Genomic DNA, 18,695 nt, shown 5'->3' on the forward strand with positions numbered 1-18,695 from the left:
CCATTCTATGATTCTGTGATTATTTTCTTAATAAATTAACCCTGAGGAAGACCTTTTCAGCCATGAAGCAGTTGGCATTTTTAACATACACAGTGGTGAACACTGAAAAAAGAGCTCGCTCCTTTGTACAAGTTTTTGTGCTGTTTTGTTTAAATTAGACTTCTGACACAAGAAGCAAGCACTCCTCTGTTAAAATGTAAATATTCCCTAGAGCAAGAGGAAAATGCTACCACATCTGGAAATTATCACACATCTTCATTCTGGTATGTCCCAAAATGATGAATAAAAGATTTGGAGTATGTGTTATGTGACAGTAGTGCTGTATGAACACAATAACAGCAGGAGTTATTACGGATTGGTAAAGCTGTCATGGATGGCATTTAAGAATATAATTTTGTAGAAAAGCCAATGTAAACAGACCTCTGGTGCAAGATACTCTGGAGTGCCACAGAAAGTCTTCATTGTTGCTCCATCTTTTATGCCTTCTTTACATAGTCCAAAGTCTGTAATTTTTATGTGTCCATCTTTATCCAGCATAAGATTTTCCAGCTGAGAAGAAAACCCAAAGGAATCACATCAGATATAACATACACTGCTCCTGAGCAAGTCAATAAAAACCATTCCTGCAGATTGATTACAGTTTTGAAACACGTTTTCACTGGAGTCTGAATTACAGTAGCTGCCAAAGCACGTGTGATGTAAATATGCATTTATATCACTTTCCCTAATCCTTTAGGGAGCGTTAGGTGACTCATTTGCAGTCTTTGGGTAACCAGTCATATATACAAAAAGATACAGAATATAAACATATTTGTGCTTCCAAAATATTATCACCAACAGAACACCAGATTCTTTTAAAAATAACACATTGTTACTTCTCACATGACTTCATCCCTGCTTTTATTCTTAAGTGACTGTATAAAATACTCTGCACTACTAAAGAGTAGTAAATGAATGAAAGTAAATGAGTGTAAGTTTAAGGAACCGTTTGTCAGATACCCTTGATATGGGAATCGTTTTGTACATCTGCTCATTCTTGTTTGCTCTACCAATTTCGAACAAGGCCATCCAGATTTCAAGACAGAGCTTCAACCATGTATGAAACAAAGTGCAATTTCAAAGGAATCACAGTGATATGGGATACAAAATCCCAGCAGGAATCCCTAAAAGAACTCTGAAGTAGCCTGCAAATATTACCTTGCATGCTCCCAGTAGCATCACCTCATTCTCTCCTGAAAACACTTCTCAGAAAACCAGTTTTGCTGTTGCAATACCCTTGAGAACTTCCCTAGTTTGTTTTCCCTGAGATTTCTTACTCGGTGCTTTTCCCTCTCTGCTCCCCAAACATAAGCCATTTGAACTTTATGCAATTTTCTCTCTGCAAGAAGGTACTATGAAGATAGTGATGCACAGCAGACTGAAAGGAAGAACAACATCCACACAAGTGTGAATTTGCACATATCTGATAAGACCTGGCATGAAGAGTTCAGAATTGTATTTCATCACACATGAAGCCAGAAAGGTTTCTTTTGGAACAAGCAGTCAGGTGAGAACACAACCCACGATGCTCAAACGCTCTTTGTATTCTCCAAAACACTGCCAGAACCCTGATAAATGCATTAGACAAGCTCTAATGCTACAAAGGTGTTTAGACACCCTGTAAAGTCAAACCCGACAGCTGCAATAACAGTTATGTTGAACTTCAGTGAGAAAAGGCTTTCTTACAGTGAAGGCTCACTTACTTCTGTGACTAAGAAACCAAAAGCCCAAATCCAAAAAGCCTCTGAAATTGTTTTTCTCCATACCTTCAAATCTCTGTAGACCACATTCTTCTCTGAATGCAGGTAATCCAGCGCTGAAACAATCTCAGCTCCGTAAAAACGCGCCCGGTCTTCAGAAAACACACGCTCTCTCGACAGATGGAAAAACAACTACAAGACCAACAGTGTCTCACGTTTAGGTTGTGAATGTTTCTGTGTTACGTCTAACACCTCGCAGGCCATCCTGCACCTGATGTTACCTAAGAGAAAACCCCTTCCCATCCGCACCCAGTTGAGTTCCCAAGTGTTTTAAAAACCATCATAAACAATGCATTGTAACTCATATTCACAGATGCATGCTGATAACTAGTTTGTGAGCTACACTTTGTGTGTACAGAAAATAAAACCTTCTAATCAAATTACAATTACACATTAAAACTATCTTATGGCTCAGTTTAGAGAAATGTTGGTATTTCATCTTTTCCTTCTTAACTAACAGCATTTTGCTGCACTTCAAATTCTCTCCATAGTGATATTCATCTAGAAGTACTAAAACCTACCTGAAAAGCAAACAGAAAGCAAGTCGCTTTTCTAAATAACTAACTGTCAGATTAAAGGATGTTGTTGTCATGTGTAAAATACATACCTACACCCCAACCTGCACTTACTAAAAGTGAAGAAATACGAGTCCTAATTCTTAACATTAGTTAAAACTGCAGACAGCTCTGTTTAGCTGGGACAATTTGGATTAACTAGAAATGCAAACACATTTATTATTTGGATAATATAGAAATGCAAACGCAGACCTTAGCTGAACAATGCCAAGCACGATTAACACTAGTACAGGAATATCCTACAATACTGAACATTGTTACATTTCCCTTACCTCCCCTCCGTTAGCATACTCCATAACAAAACACAAGCGATCGTGTGTCTGAAAGGAATACTTTAAAGCCTGAAACAGATTTAAACAAAAACTCAGGTGATCACACAGACAGTTATAAAAAGCATGCTGAGTAAGTTTTCAGAATCACAGACAGACAAAAGATAAGATTTCAGTGGACTTTTTGTCCTTGACTCTCATATAATACTCGCAGTTTCTCATTTGAGCTGAGTGCTGATCCACTGCCAACTTATTTTATTAAATATATTTAATGCAACATTACAAAAAAAGAAATCCCTTGCAGAAGCTACTGGTAATGCTATAATGTTATGAGAAGCCCTAACCCATTACAATGGCACAAAATGCATTGGCAGTGGCACTGAAATATCCTTCACAGGCCACAAGCTCCCAGTTTGATCTCTCAGACAGTGGGCCACAGCCAAATCCAAGAGCACGAGGTTTTGCCACGCTGGCTGCAAGCCCACTAGTGTGAAACAAGTGCACTTACAGACACCAGCCCCCTGGTCTCTGCCCTGCTCGCTGCAACTGCTCTCTGTTGACAGCCTGCCAGGGGATTGAGCAATGCTATCAATATGCACTTGTGAGCAATTTGCAAAAACAGATCAGACAGAGGGTGTGATGGAGTGTCACAAGGTGCCTTTGCACAGTTGTGTCATGGGTACTCCTGCAGTAAGAGTAACACCAACTTGTTTGCTATGGTCTTACGTTTCTTGGTCACAACCTGCTCTCCTAGCTGACTTCAAGACAGCCCTTGTTTTGGACTTTAGGGTTTATGAAAGCAATGAGAAAATACCACATGTGGTATCATCATCATCTTCATTATTAATGAAATCATTTTTATACCAGCAAAAGAAAGGGAGAATCAGGTTCTAGACATGTCAGCAAACATGAACTGATTATACTCAATTCAGCTAATATTTACTTCCAGAGGTCACACTTAAAAAGTTTAAATTCCAGTTAAACTCACGTGTATCTGGATGAAGGAAACCACCAGGATACTACACAGGTCTCTTAGAGGCCTGAAGTGGTTGGAAATGATTCAAAGCAAACTTGTAATGAATACTACAAAGTCTTGAATTAGAACTCAATCCAGAGAAACTGCTAGAGTTGTGAAGTGAGGCTACAGCTTCATTGAACAGTTAGCCAATCTAAATGGAAAGCAATAGATAAAGCACGGTCCTGCTCTCCCGTCTCACCCCCACGCTTCTGCTGGCACCACAACAGCTCTGATTGCACAGTGAGCTGTTTGTGGGAATTTGAAAAGGAAAGAAAAATTAAAGAGCTTTTCCCACTATGTAACCCTGAACTCATGTGTCACAAGGTCTGAGTCATCCTGGTCTCTGTCACAGAGGACAGCAAGCATTTGGAGGACAGGGAAAGCAAATACTTCTCTCAAGAGACAGGAGCCATTATACAGGTGAGCCATTATATCAAATCACATCCTGAAAATACAAAGTCTCTGATTTCAAGAGGCACTGAAGATCTGATCCACAAAACTCTAGAAAGGATTATAATTTATGCTTCCCAAAAATGAAACACACAAGAATATATACCTGCTCTAAAAACACAGATCACTGTGTAACCAACCAAAAATAAGGAAAGTCTCAGTTGTCACAATGTTAAGCAGCAATCAATAAAGGGACAAGTACTTACTGTTAGGAACGGATGCCGTGAGTTCTGTAAAACACGGTTTTCCGTCAGCGTGTGTGCTACTTCATCCTGAAACACAGGCAGAGGGAAATCACTACAGCGATTCTGCAGACCAGGGGCTTTATTTCAAACACTACTGGAGCAATTATTACAAGTGCTCACAGTACCCCTGTTAAGACTTTCCAGAAGGCTACAGCAAGAGTGAACCACGCTCCCAACTTTCCCATCTACTCACCTTTGCTACAATAACTTCCTTCTTCAGAATTTTCATAGCATAATACCGTCCAGTTGCTTTTTCTTTAACTAAAATGACCTTTCCAAAAGTGCCTTTTCCCAGTAGCTTAAGGTATTCAAATTCATTCATGGTCTGTTAATGACACAGATAAATAAGAACTGAATTATATGAACTACCAATAAGTACATCATTCTCAGACTAAGATTTCTCATTCCTGTAAGAACCCTATGTGCATGCATTAACACTTTTGCTTAGCTGAAAACAGAAGTAGAAATGATTCTTCCATAGAAATCATAATCATAGAATCATAATCACAGAATGGTTTGGGTTGGAAGGGACCTTAAAGGTCATCTAGTTCTACCTCCCTGCTTTAGGCAGGAACACCTCCCTCTAGAGCAGGTTGGTCAAAGCCCTCATCCAGCCTGACCTTGAATGCTTCCAGGGAGGGGACATCCACAGCCTCTCTGGGCAACCAGTTCCAGTGTCTCACCACCCTCACAGTAAAGAATTTCTTCCTAATATCTAGTCTAAATCTGCCCTCTTCCACTTTAAAGCCATTTCCCTTCCTCCTGTTGTTACATGCCCTTATAAAAAGTCACTCCCCAGCTTTCATGTTGGCCTGGTTCATGAGTACCAGTACACTTATGAAACATAATCAAACCAAGAAAAACCATTAACTGCCTGCTAACAGAAAACTCATTCACTACTTAGCATATTATCACTCTATAGACATTTCAATCGCTTTGTCAGCACTCAGAAAGATTTGTATCTGCTCGGTGAAGGATGCAGAAGGCTAATGGCAGCTACAGTTCAGAGTGACACATAAATAGTCACCCACACCAGTCTAAAACCAAGAGCATGACACAAGGCTGGCAGACATACAGAGCAGCCTCTGGTGGATAGTTCATATTTTATCTTTAAAAATTTCATCAGTTCTGCCAAAATTGAAGCAAAATTATGAATGTAACGGGGGATGACAATAGTGAGACAAGGACACACAGAAATGCTTTGGTATTCTCCAGACGTGGCATTTGCACAGAAGGTTAAATCAATTTTCAATTACAAGTGCCAATGGGAATCCTTTGGAAAATGGAAACCCAAGTAAGAGGCACAGATAGGGCAGAGAAAAGGCTGAAGGAAGATGTCCAGAAGGACTCCAAAGGGCAGAGAATCTACACTGGCACATACTGTGCCATGCAAGCCAATTCAGTCATTACTCTACTTGATGCAAAAACCCAAGCTCTATGAACACTATGGACAGACATATCATTGGCTGTCAGTAAACCCAGGCCCTTAACCCAGAGAAATCAAATCCTCTGGATCCACCCTAGATTTGCATACTGCAGATACTGGTGTATACTGCAGTAGCCTGCAACAACACAGCGCACAGAGTTCACACAGAGTCAAGGTACAGTGGAAGCTACAATTTCAGTTCCTGTTACCACAAGAAAATGGGCAAACTTCTTCTAGATCTAAGCTGGTCTTAGAAGTGAAGCATTATATCCAAGTTTAGAATGCTGACAAACCCAGTCAGGCTTTGATTGGTACCTCCTCATCTCTGACAGTTGCTTCATCCAGAAGCCACATCTACAAAAACTGCATAATTGTTACAGGAACAGATGTGCCTTGATGGTTGCTTCTTGTCTACATTCAAGAAGACCTAAAATTTATGGTTATTCCTGCTGTGCTTGCTTACCACTTTGTGTTTTGGCTTTGTCATGGAAACTTCCATTTCTTCAGCACCTGAATTATCACTAGGAGAACCAGATCTAAAATCCATCATCTCTTCCTCCTGTTTCTTGAGGCTGTCTGCTACAGTTTGGATGGCTTTTGTCCATTCTTCCCTGGAAAAATACAAGCAATGACATCTGTTACTTGCAACTCCAGATTACTGTTGGCCACAGCAAGGGTCTCCAAGGAATACAGAAGAATTAATGCTCTCAAACACACCAATGCAATGTACACTGAATTATGTGTTTTCAAGCACTATAAAAATACATTTTCAAGAGCATTTTCAGGCCATGTCTTCATCACTAGAAAATAAAAGGCAGCAGAAGTCCCAACACTCCATATCAACTTAAGACTCTTTAGCACACAAGACTTCTAATGCACTGTCAGTCACTGGGTCAAGATATGACCTAGTGATACAGAGATTCACATAACAAAAGCAGACTTGCCAAAACCAAGAAGTAGAAGGATCCCACGCCACACAGCACAAGCAATTAAATACAGCTCTTCCATTCCTACAGTGTACTGAAACATGTATATCCAACTGCTGGGGGCACTATGCCACCTCTTCACACACGTATCCCAAGTTTCAACAGCAAGGAATGTTCTAGGAAAAGTTTTAAGTTATTCTTCTCTTGGATAGATGGGTGACAGCAGCTCTTTTGTAAAAAGTTTAGCAGAGTGTCAGCAAAAAGAGTGACAGAGGCATGGTTACAAGAAAGTTCCCACAGCCATTTCAGCAACTGCTGCTCTGCTACTGACCCCTTTAACACCTATGCAGACCATCTTCCCTGCACTGAACTTTACGAAATTTCATACCTTCGAAAACTACTCAAGTTAAAGATTTTGGCATTCACCTCATCTCACTGCAAATGCACTGATCACAAAACATAACCCAGTGTCTAGCAGGGTTCTGGGAAAACCTGTAAGGTGTACAGGGGCTGAAGAGACGTTTTGTGGACTACGTGAATTTACCATTTTTTATTGTGTCTTCTGCATCTTTAAGGAACAGGATGTTGTGGTCTACTTGGAATTTTGGTGGCACTGGCTAAACTCTTCTTCCTAGGACATCACAGGTAAACTACTCTCGTGACAACAGGAATATAAATAAGTAGACAATGCTGAGCAATGCCACGCATGATCAGCAATGTACAGGAGAAGCCATACCATCCTAAGCAACGTCACAGTGTTTTTTCACTGGCTGTATGAAATAATATGATGAAATACCAGATTAAAAAAAAAATAATCATGCCTGACCATCTGAATTGCAATTTTTATTGGATGAAAAAAGCAAAGTATTCCACACAGGGACGGAAGTCCATAGAAAAAGTATCTGACATAAGATTCTAATACAATCTGCACTGATTACATGTAAGATTTTTTACGGCCCATTCAGGTTTTTGGGGGGATTTTCCTGACTAATACAGCATCCATCTCTACTTCACAGATATAGGAGAAATCTAGGAAATCTTCCCTCATCTCCAAGAGGCAAGACAGCTGTACAGAATCACCAATTTGGGGATAAAGAAAAAAAAATTAAAAAATCACCTCTTCTATGTGATGTGTCTGCAAAAGGCTCTTCAACATATGCTATCCAGCCCTCTCTGGGGCAGTAAGGTAATGCTAAACATAGGAAGTTCTGGATGTTCTCCTATGCTCCCAGCAGAGACTCCTTCACTAAAAATCACAAATGTAGTCCTTCATTTAAAATGTTTGTTATTCAGAACTGGCAGAGAGAAGCTAAAGGCTACCTCTGCTTCTGTTTCAGGATTTACTACTGACTTAGTTAAGATCGTGGCCTTCCTGAAGTTGATCTCTGATTTCTGGGATACCAGAATTTCACCTTCAGCTTTTACATCTCAAGTGTACACAACAGAGGTGACTAATGCCCAAGATCTGAAGCATCACCAAGCTGACTCCATTGGCTAGGAGCGAACAAAACAAGACTGAAATTTCCCCAAGTGGAAACTGTTATTCACTCACTTTAGGGTCAGTGACTGCAAAGCTACTGAACGAAACAAGGACCAGTTTATTTTTCTTTGCTTTAATTTGATTTCACTTTCTTCTGAATACTGTGATAGAATCAAAAGCGATAAACAAGAAGTGTCTTTAAATCACTACACATAAAGGCTACAGGACAAAAAAGTAAGGAACGTTAAAATCAGACACATACCAGTGTTATATCTAGGGAGGACCCTGGTTTTAAAATACTCCTTCCCCTAGGGCAATGATACTGGAATAATTTAAGTTCAGTTCCTGAAGAGCAAGTAAATATTTAAATACTCTGTAGTTGTAGAGTAGCTGTGCTGGAAGTCTCTTCTGTTAGGAGCTAAGAGATCAATTCTCTAATGACGAGAGCACAGGATGCATGCTCTTAGCTTTGTTTCCTAACAGCTGAAATAGAAATCTGCACCTGCAGCAGATAACTATCACCTTTATTATCTAATTTGCATAAAACATTAGCAATCAGCAGTGATACTACTAACATTTTTTTCCTTTAAAAACAAGGAGTCTGAAAAGAAATTAAAAGGTCAGCATTGTGACACAGCTCAACTTTGCTTGCATCTCTTTCACTCGTGTTCATCCTTCCTGAAACTCCCAGGTCAGAAACACTTCACATACCACATAGTTCCCAGTAAGAAATGAAGCCTAACCTTCCAGAAATAATTACCTGTGTGCTGGTACAGACATACACCTGGCTTTTTTGGATATCCAAACCAACATCATTTCAGTGACAGACAATATCCTACTTAAAAGCCAACCCCTCTTTAAGGAACCTTCTGCGCTACAACACAAACTAAACCTGAGACGCTCAAAAATTGTTACTTTTCAGTCTAGATGTGCATCACCTGGTAAGTAAGAGCTTCAGGAAAGGACTTACTGCTAATGCTGAACACTCACATCTGCTTGTGCAAGTAGTTTTATGTATTAAATATGAATGAAACATACCGCTCCTCTGGAGTCTCCACATGAAATGTTCTTTCAATTACTGTGGTCCACTGGAGGCATCTAATGATAAATGTGTTTGGTTTAGGTCGTTCTGTCTTCATCAGCTGGCACTCTACCACGATCAAGGAAGAAAGAGTCATGGTACATAAGCAGGTTTAAATAATCATTTGTCTTTATTCTTATCTAGCAAACTGTTGCAATTAATCAGCCATTGAAATCTCTGTAAGTACTTCTTTAGGCAACTTGAAACAATTTACTGTGTTGATGAAACCAATAAATAGCTTGTGAGATAGTAATCTAAGCAGCACTGAGAAGGAATTCTGCTTAGAAAGGCTCCATGTTTGCTCTGCCTGGAGAGGTAAGTAGAAAGGCGTTGTGATGACACAGAAACCATTCAGACACAGATCCTACACTCCAAAGGTCATCCACCAACACATGGACAAAGTCAGCTGATAGCACAGCAATTACATCCACTGAAATTAAAGCCAAGCCTCTACGTTCCCACCCTCTGATGTTCCAGACACAAAATCCAGCCTTTGGCTTTCAAGGAGTTGCTGGAAAGTGTATTCAGTCATTTTTCATCGCTCTGATGGAGATTAGACTCTGGCACAAAGCATTTCAGCCCTCAAACATTAGAGGGAACAACCCCCCAGAAAAGACCCCATTGCAACCAGCACACAGAGAGCTGCGCTCAGATGCATGGACTGTCATCCCTGTCAGCATCCAAACAGCACCTCGAACCTCTGAGGAAACGTGGCCACATTCAAAAATACCACATTCTTCATAAAAATGCCCCTTGAAGAGCTGAGCATGATTTATTTATTTTTAAGTAAAATAAACACATCTTCTGTTTTAAGCTTTGTAGGATATGATGAGTGCTTACCCTTCAAATTTGGGCACCTGATCAAGGGTACACAAACTATAAAGCAGCCAAAACCAAACCAAACCAGAAGAAGGTTGATTAAATGACAGCAGAAGCCAAGGCACTATAGTTTCCAGATTTATATTAAAATAAAATCCAGTGCTAATTACAAAGTTCCTCTTCAAGCAAACTCAAAATAAAGTGAGTAGAAGGATAATGGGAGAAGTGTTCTGCCATTAACGATTCTTCCTAGCAGTTCATGAAACCACAAACTCACAAACTGTGATTTGGTCTTCAGGGTCTAAATCAACTTCCAAGTGAAAGGAAGGCACTGAAAAGGCAAGGAGAAATTTCTGCTTCCTGCCAGAGCTACAAACACATTCAGCTGTGCACAAGATGAGGACAGGATATGGCCAGATTATTAATGTGGATTAACGGTCCACATGAGTAGGGATCCACCGGTATCGTTAGGCTAATTTTATTATTGTGAAAATTTAGAGTGCTCAGTTTTAAATTCAAGCTCTTAATTAGCACCCAGATAAAATATTTACCACCAGTGTTTTTGGGTGCTGTATTTTGGCAATATATTTCGTGCCTCATTTGCTACTGGAATTATAAGGTTTTCAATGAGTAACTTTGCATTTTTCATGACAAGAAAATCTAATTTTTCTTCAATAGCACGCTGAGGTTATACTGCATCCTACTAAAGTACAGCAATTAGGTAAGAGAAAGTTTATTAATGAGTCATGAAAAGGTTTTAGTGTGATAAACAGCACTCCTTTATTCACCGAGATTAAAGGACTTCCACAAAACAACGTGGTCATGCTTCCAGAGTGCTGTATTCTGCCTTCCAGCACCTCCAGCATCTTCTGCAGAATGGCCACTAATGCTGAACACAACTGCAGGACCTGGCACAGCCCAGTAGGCCCTGTTCTGAGCAATTTAACTGCTCCAAGATCTGCCACCTTAGCTAAGCTGCTCTTCTTTTTTTTGTTTGCTGTATCTCCCGTTTTTGCCCGACTGCTTTACACAACTAGATGAAGGCTGGGACTGTCCTCTATGAAACTGCACAATGCAGACACAACAGATACTGAATTTGGCTGAAGTCTTACAAAAGAAAACAAGGCTATTTCTAATCTTCTGCAAATCCAAAACTCTTACTGTACTTACCCACCAGTACAACATGATAAGGAAACAAACTGAGAGGTGTTGCTTGCTTACTTTTTTACAACAGCCTTTAGATGCATATTCAGTGCCTCAGAATAAATACCCTGAATAAGTGGCATAGATACTTCGATTTAACCACGAGCTCTAAACTTTAACCATTTAATTTCAGCCCAATAACCCACAGAAGATGTCTGTCACAGAAGGGGACCAAATAAATAGCACTGCTCTTCCCCCAAGTCAGCAATGTTCATCGATATCTGTTAAGCCTGCTGATCCAGCAATCTTTAATGCATACAGCAAGACGAATAATAGAGATTTGTCAGTTAATAACCACTATAATTCAAGTATGTCACACAGAAATGTTTTGTTTAGTGAACAATATGCTGTCTAATTACCCTGCTCAATCATAACAGCACATAAGAAAAAATGCAGAAGGCTTTATTTTTAACTTGCTTTACCAGTGTAAGGGCTGTACATGACAGGTTTCAAAAAATTTGTAGCTTCCACTTTGCTGCATATGGGAAGAACCAGCTCATGGATTTTATCACTCAAGTTAGGAAGCAGTGGGTTTTTTCCTACTTTTAGAACCAACTCTGTACTCTTTATTGTAGTTGGTAAGCACAAGAAGCACCAAAGTTGTCTCCTATTATCATGTACAGCAACAGGCACTGCTATAGCAGACCACAAATACAGACTCCACATAATACCAGGTCTGATTCATGGCACATCTGGGGTTCTGCTGTATAAAAACATTCACATTTCATCTACGGGCTGATGGTCATTTACTCACTTTGACGGCAGCTTTTCCTGTCAGACAGGACAGCATACATATCCTTCATTTGTAACAAATAAACAGCAGCCTGTTAAAAATGATTTAAATTGCTCTGAAGAACCTCTTGATTCTTTCCTGGTGTTTGGTCTTTTAAAGTAAGTAGGACAGAGAAATTGTTCCTAACAGGAATAGACACCAAGGCATTCAAATGTAAATTACCATTTTGTGTTTGAAAGACACTTAGTATTATCCCAGTGACTTTCTAAAATGTCACAATATTTGCTTCACCAGCACTTAAGCTAAAAGGCAGATTACTTGCAATGAAAGTGTCAAACTCTGCTCCCTATATAATGACATCACACTTTAAACCAATAATGTCAGGCACCTTCCCGTTCCTGGTTTGGTTTCTTTAAGGAAGGAGATGGGGAAAAAAAAATAAAAATAAAAAAGGCAAGTTGGAAAGTAACAAAGGTGAATAAATAAGACTTTGGAAATCAAAAAGGAATACTGCGTTGAGGTGCTTTTATATTCTAGCATCACTGAGCAGATCCCCTCTGCCAAATAGCTCAGCATGGCCAAAGTCAGGAGGTGGGAGCCCTGAGTTAGAGACCTACATTTAAGTGGCTGGAATAGCAGCAGACTCAGAAAATGTGCCTACAGATCTGGCCATACTGTGCCCTGTGATAAATGCCTGACTGCAGATACCCAGTCCTCTCCTAAAAGGAGCACTCACTGTTGAGCAATTATGTTTTCAGCTATGCAACAAAACCACTGCAATCCACCCTCCTTTTGGACAGCCAGAGAAATAATCCCTTCTTCCTAAAAGGAACAGCCCTTCTCTCTCTGTGCTGTTTATCACAATACACTGCTCTTCTCAGCTATCCAGTTTTAAGAGCTTATAACCTAATGGGCAAACATACATGGTAATCTGAGATTACAATCAGTACGAAGGCTACTTACCTAACAGATTTACAACACTCTATTGGTTATTTATCTGCAGGGTGTCTGGAGCATAACTAACTACTTAGGTACCAGCATTTCTATTCCATCTATCTTCACACGGGCACAGGTCTGACTTAGAAATCACAGTTAGTGCTCAAGTACCATCTTTCACAAGTTTGGAAAAAAAAAAAAAAAAAATCACCAGTAGGTAACATCCAGGTAAAATAAACTACATATGCATATCATTCAACTTCAAACATACTCAGCTGTTTTAAATGAGAAGTAGAGGTTTATTTATTTATTTTTATATAAAGTGATTCCTTTTTTTTTTTTTTTTTTTTTTTTTTTTTTTTACCATGTGGGCTTTTTAAACAAGTTTTCAAGGATTTCAAAATCCTTGTAGGTTGAAGGGAGAAGGCCTGAGGTAAAGAAGATTGTAAAGCACATAAAAAAATCCTGCAAAATTAAAGTACATTTTGCATTTATTGTTATTACTTTCTCCATAACTGTTACTGGGAAAGATAGAGCATTATTAGACAATGTTACTACCTTTCACTGTTTTCTCCCGATTTCAATATCTCTACTTTTCATGGATTGATAAAATATGAATTAATATGAATTTTACGTTTCTAATGAGAAGAGTCTCTTAGTTGTGGACAGAAAAACAGAAAAAATAACTTCTAGTTGCAAAGCTAAAGAAAGCCAACATTATTTTAGAGCAGAAAAGGGTAAAATTTTTAATCAGAAACATGGGACCCCTTCCAAAGAACAGACTGACAGGGACAGCCTGCCATCTCATTAAAAACAACAAAAAAACCCTCTCTCTCACTGATTAACAAAAAAAAAAAAAAAGAAGGCTATCATGATGAGGAGGAAAAAAAAATTAAAAGAAAAGGAAAGTGAAAGGATCAATTTTTACAAAACGTTTAAGCTGAAGCCACCCCAGCTCCACTGGCACGAGCCTTCTGCAGGCATCCTCTGCAGTGCAGAGCCACTCTGGCCTGAGAATTCCTGCAGAGCTTGCTCCAATTGACTCACGTGAACTCCACAAGTTAACTCAAGTGAAAGCACAAGGCAAGCAGGTTCAAAGGGAAGAGTTGTGGTGCAAAGCAAACCCAAGTAATGCAAGCGTGGAGGGTACCTAGAAGGGAACCACACATCAGATGCTAACAACACTGCATGCCAGTGCCTATATGAAAAATTAAATCCTGGTGAGGCAACAGCTGCTTCAGCGAGATCCACAGCACAGCACTGACTCGTAGTGAGGAGCCCATCCCCATGAGCATCGAGGTCTTCCCGACCTGCTACTGGCTCTCCATATAGGAGAACATCCTGCTAAGAACATCCTTCCACCCACCCCTCCCTGCAGTCCTTCTTCTGGGGTACCTCACTGTACAGGCATGTGTCTCATCTTTTTGACAATGCTCTGATACCATGGCAACAAACTTGTTTATATATAAATGCCAAGACTGACAAGCTCAATTTGCCAAAAAAAGCAACATATTTCTGTTGTGAAAATCAATTTAAGTTAACTCTTTCTGAAAGCAACTTGGACAAAGGGAAGGCAACAGACGTCCTTTTTTATTCCTTAGCAGTGATCTGCAGTAAATAATTACTGTAAGTAATGCAGTTAGCAGCAACAGAAGGGAAGCGTCCTGCAGAAAGTGCATTTGGTAAAAGCCTCTGGCTACAGACCAAGTGCTGAATTAATTTATGAATTCACAGCTTTCCGCCACTGTTTTTTTACCTTCTTGATCCATAAGTAGATACCCACCCAAAGGGGAAAGCGCCACGTCATTAGTGCAGTAAAAATTCTAAGACAACTCTCTCTAAAATGAGGCAAAATTCCCCTAAACTCTCCTGGCTCCTGCACTGGAGCACACCAGGCAACAGCAGCACGCCCATTGCTTTCCCTATCATCACTCCCAACAGGTATATTTGTCACTACCAGAGAAAACTAACGTTTGCATTAATGCCTGGTGCTGCGCAGCCAAAGGTGCTCCAAAATAAACCTGCTCAAACATCTCAGCCTGAAAATTGTCAAGAAAAGGGTAAATGTGGCACTGAGGGACACGTTTTAGTGTGCATGGTGGGGACAGGTTGATGTTGGACTGGATGATCTTGGAGGTCATTTCCAACCTTAACAACTCTATGGTTCTATGACAAGATGAATCCCATGCATTCCTGTAACAAGAAGGAAAATGCCCTGTGCTTCTCTCTGCACAGCTCTGCTTCCAGTAGTCATCAGAAACAGATTACTGCTAATAACAGGTGCCACAGTGATCTATTTTTAAGTAGTGAAATGAGACACAGGCAAGAGAGAGGAAAGATCAAGAACTGGAGAAAATAAAAGCTGGAAGTATGAATAGAAAGGTTAAAAACAGGAGCAAGAGAAGGAGATGTTCCTCAGGTTCTTCTATCTGTGGCACCTGAGCAAAGATGGCAATGTTTGCAAAGGACAAGAGGTTAGAAGATATTATTATTAGCAAACCTTTCTGTTGGCTCTAAAAAAAGAAATGTGGTTTTGTTTTCAAAAGGAAGAAAAAACGAGCGTGTTTTATTAAAACCAGAGCTTGTTCCGTGTTATACTACCAGTCAAATAATTTCAATTGATATTAGTGCCCCTTGCATCCAGATCTGGTGGCTGAAATGCTTTGGCTGTGCCTACTTGCCAAGTATCACACACTTGGTTAATACTTGCTGAATAACAGACAAACAAAACAGCAACAAGTAAACCTGTTTATTCTACAACCAGAGAACGAAAATCAGTAGAAAACTTCAAAACCCCTACAGCATCAAACCTACACAGTCATTACTGAGAAACATGGTGTTGTTTTGTTGTGTTTGTTTTTTTTAAATCTAGATTAGATATATCAGTCTGGGCAGACTTGAACATTACTGATGCAGATTCCCAGGGCTATGACTGGGATTTCAGCCCCCAAACTGGATGAGAGAGCACCTTAAACCACTTACGAGCTACTGAGAAGTTATTTAAAGGCGATTCTCGTTGGTCAACATCTTGTGGTCGCTCCTTGTAGCCAATGAACGTGCCGTCATTCTTTAAAAGAAAATACCGAGGCCTCCATGTTTTGATGTATTCTCCTGCAAAAAACAAGTGGGAAAAGAAAGATATCATCAAAACACCCCACAATACTGATTCACCAATCTATATATTTTTTTTAAGTATTGAAACTCAAACTCCTGACATAGCAGCAGCTTTAAGAACATTCAGTTCATTCTGATACGAGCAGTGGAAAAATACAAGCACTGAGTCAGATATTTTTAGTGATGCTACCCATAAGAATGGGACTTCACAAAAGGTAAACAGCTCTGTTTTGTTCTTCTATCTATTCCTATTTCCATTCAAATTCTACAACATCTGCCTTAAATGCATTTTAAATTTTTAAAAAATCAGAGCAGATGTCCTATGTATTATTTTTGCTATTGTCATTTTTCATACTGACAAGTGGAGAAATTTTTTTCATTTACATTTTGCAGTGCAAGTATTTTAAACAACAATGGGTAATTTACTAATTAGTCAACTGCTTTATCAAACCAACAGTCATTTTTAGAACATAAAAAGATAATTCTCTGCTTACGTTACATAACATCACTCACTCCTCTCACAACATCTGAAGCATGAAACATGAGATGATACATCACAATACAAAAGGAGAAAACACTGGGTGATGTACAGCCACCACAAACAAGAAAATAAGCATCTCTTCTGAAATACACCCCACCTTTCATTTTAGAGAGGATCCCTTGACCGCATTGTGCTATTGCTCACTTGGTAACACTGAGCAGATACTAGTTGATGACTATCACAGCCATGTTCTGAACCTTCAGCAGTTGAAGAAAAGTGCTGATTAAAACCTCAAGTGAGTTATCAGAGCTCCTCAAGTGGGCTTCAAGGATGGCAGTCTGGAGTTCCACCTACATCTGTTCTGGGAGTCAGTGTGCATCAGTTCCCCCTTGCGCTGCCTGCCCATGCTATTCCCAGATCTGTAGGTAACATTTCTACACAGCTGAATCACAGAAGCCTCACTCCAGGTGCTACTCAACCCACAGTACAGGCCACATTTCACCTCTGCCCATCCCTACCAACAACTGATTTAGAAGAGAGAAAACAAACCAAAGCTGTCACTGCAAACCACCCACAGCTGGGCAGCAGCTGCAGCCTTCTCCCTGCAGTAGGGAGATGTTTTTATGTTTGTCTGTTTGATCAACAGCAGGGAGAGGATGAGGGAGCAGATCAGACACCAAGCATCGCTCAGGTGAGCAGCAGCAGGTCTGAGCACCTCCCTAGCACCCACTGCCTGCTGTTTCACCTGCCAGTAAGCAATTCTAGCAGCAGCCAAGAGCAGGGAGAAGAAAGGGCTCCTTAAATTTACTGGCTACAGCAACCTGCTATTCTCCCTGGTGCCACTTGCATCCTGACTGTTGCTTTCAAGTTTTTAGCCCTTGGTTAGGCCTTTAACTTTCTATTCTAAAGCAAGAAACAAAAATTTATTGAGTTGCCGTTCAAAAAATATCTGTTTGCACTGATCCAACAACTCAGTCAAAACTGATGAGAGTAAAAGAAACGGACACAAACCTATGCAGTATTTCTTTTAAAGACATCAGTTGCAGCTGCAAGTATTATACTGACCTAGAAGAGCTTTACTACACTACAGGAATTTCAGAAGGACTCACCTAGAGCACTGCCCTGGCGTTTATAGGCAAGGCAGTAAATGAAGGAGCTTTTGTTGTCACCTTCTTGATTTTGACCTTAATTAAAAGCTGAGAACTTTCTGGGGTCAGTAGGAGATTATGCAGCCTTTCACATTTAAATTATCAATCCAACTCAGCCCAGATCAGTGAGATTACTCCAATCTCATTACTATTACACCCCAGATGGGACTACAGGAATAAGAAAACAGAATGCGTTTGGCCCAGTGCCTCCAGAGAGCTCTGCCAGGTAAGCGGGTCGGGCAGGCAGCCGTCGGGACTCTGCGACATACCTTCCACACTGGTGTTTTCTTCTCTTGATCTAAGCAAACCCAGAAGAGCTAGGCCTTCCTTCTCCATCACATGCCTACGCTTATGACTAAATCCACACTGGATGGTGTGTTAAAAAAACCAAACAAAGAAAAAAAACTAACAACCAACTACATGAGGGGCAAGTTAGAGAGTGTTAGAGTCTTGCCTGCTGTACATTATGCATCTTACCAGTCTGTATTTACAGGAGACATGAACTTTTTTTTTTTTTTTAAAGATATTCTGAAAATAATACCTGGTTATTTTCAGTGAAATATGCATATTTTTACACCAAATCACACTCTACTTTCACAAGAGTCTCCTCCTCTCCCTTATCCTATTTCATGTTTTATTAGAGGCTTAAGTTTGGCTCTAATACTTTCTTACAGCTTTATTCCACTGATCTGTTTCTGTTAGAAATACATCACCTAACAGGATTAATCACATAGTCCTTATCATGGTGTATTCCATATATTCCACACACTCATCCTCCACACTCACTCTTTCTGCCCCATCCCTGGAGGTGCCCAAGGCCAGGCTGGATGGGGCCCCGGGCAGCATCATCCGATGGGAGGCAACCAGCCCATAGCTGAGGGATGGAACGGGGTGGGCTCTTAAGGTCCCTTCCAGCCCAAACCATTCTGTGACTCCACTGTTGTACAAGTCTATCATTTACCTTTCACTGGAAATGAAAGCAGTCCATTAGC

At 40.1% G+C, this 18,695-nt stretch overlaps 1 protein-coding gene across 1 annotated transcript in view; it reads right to left on the minus strand.

Annotated features, from left to right (window-relative positions):
• AKT1 (AKT serine/threonine kinase 1) overlaps positions 1-18,695 on the minus strand; it is a 65,197-nt gene that overhangs the window by 17,979 nt on the left and 28,523 nt on the right. The window contains exons 2-9 of the mRNA XM_042862971.1: positions 15,943-16,071; positions 9,227-9,338; positions 6,246-6,393; positions 4,550-4,681; positions 4,318-4,383; positions 2,647-2,715; positions 1,806-1,931; positions 421-549 (exon numbers count right to left, since the gene is read on the minus strand). Of these exons, the coding sequence (XP_042718905.1) occupies positions 421-549; positions 1,806-1,931; positions 2,647-2,715; positions 4,318-4,383; positions 4,550-4,681; positions 6,246-6,393; positions 9,227-9,338; positions 15,943-16,071 (911 nt within the window). The remainder of the gene's footprint in view (positions 1-420; positions 550-1,805; positions 1,932-2,646; positions 2,716-4,317; positions 4,384-4,549; positions 4,682-6,245; positions 6,394-9,226; positions 9,339-15,942; positions 16,072-18,695) is intronic.

Source organism: Lagopus leucura, unplaced genomic scaffold, assembly GCF_019238085.1.
Source record: "Lagopus leucura isolate 7727_CA_CO unplaced genomic scaffold, USGS_WTPT01 Super-Scaffold_1, whole genome shotgun sequence".
In the NCBI taxonomy this organism is placed as follows: Eukaryota; Metazoa; Chordata; class Aves; order Galliformes; family Phasianidae; genus Lagopus; species Lagopus leucura.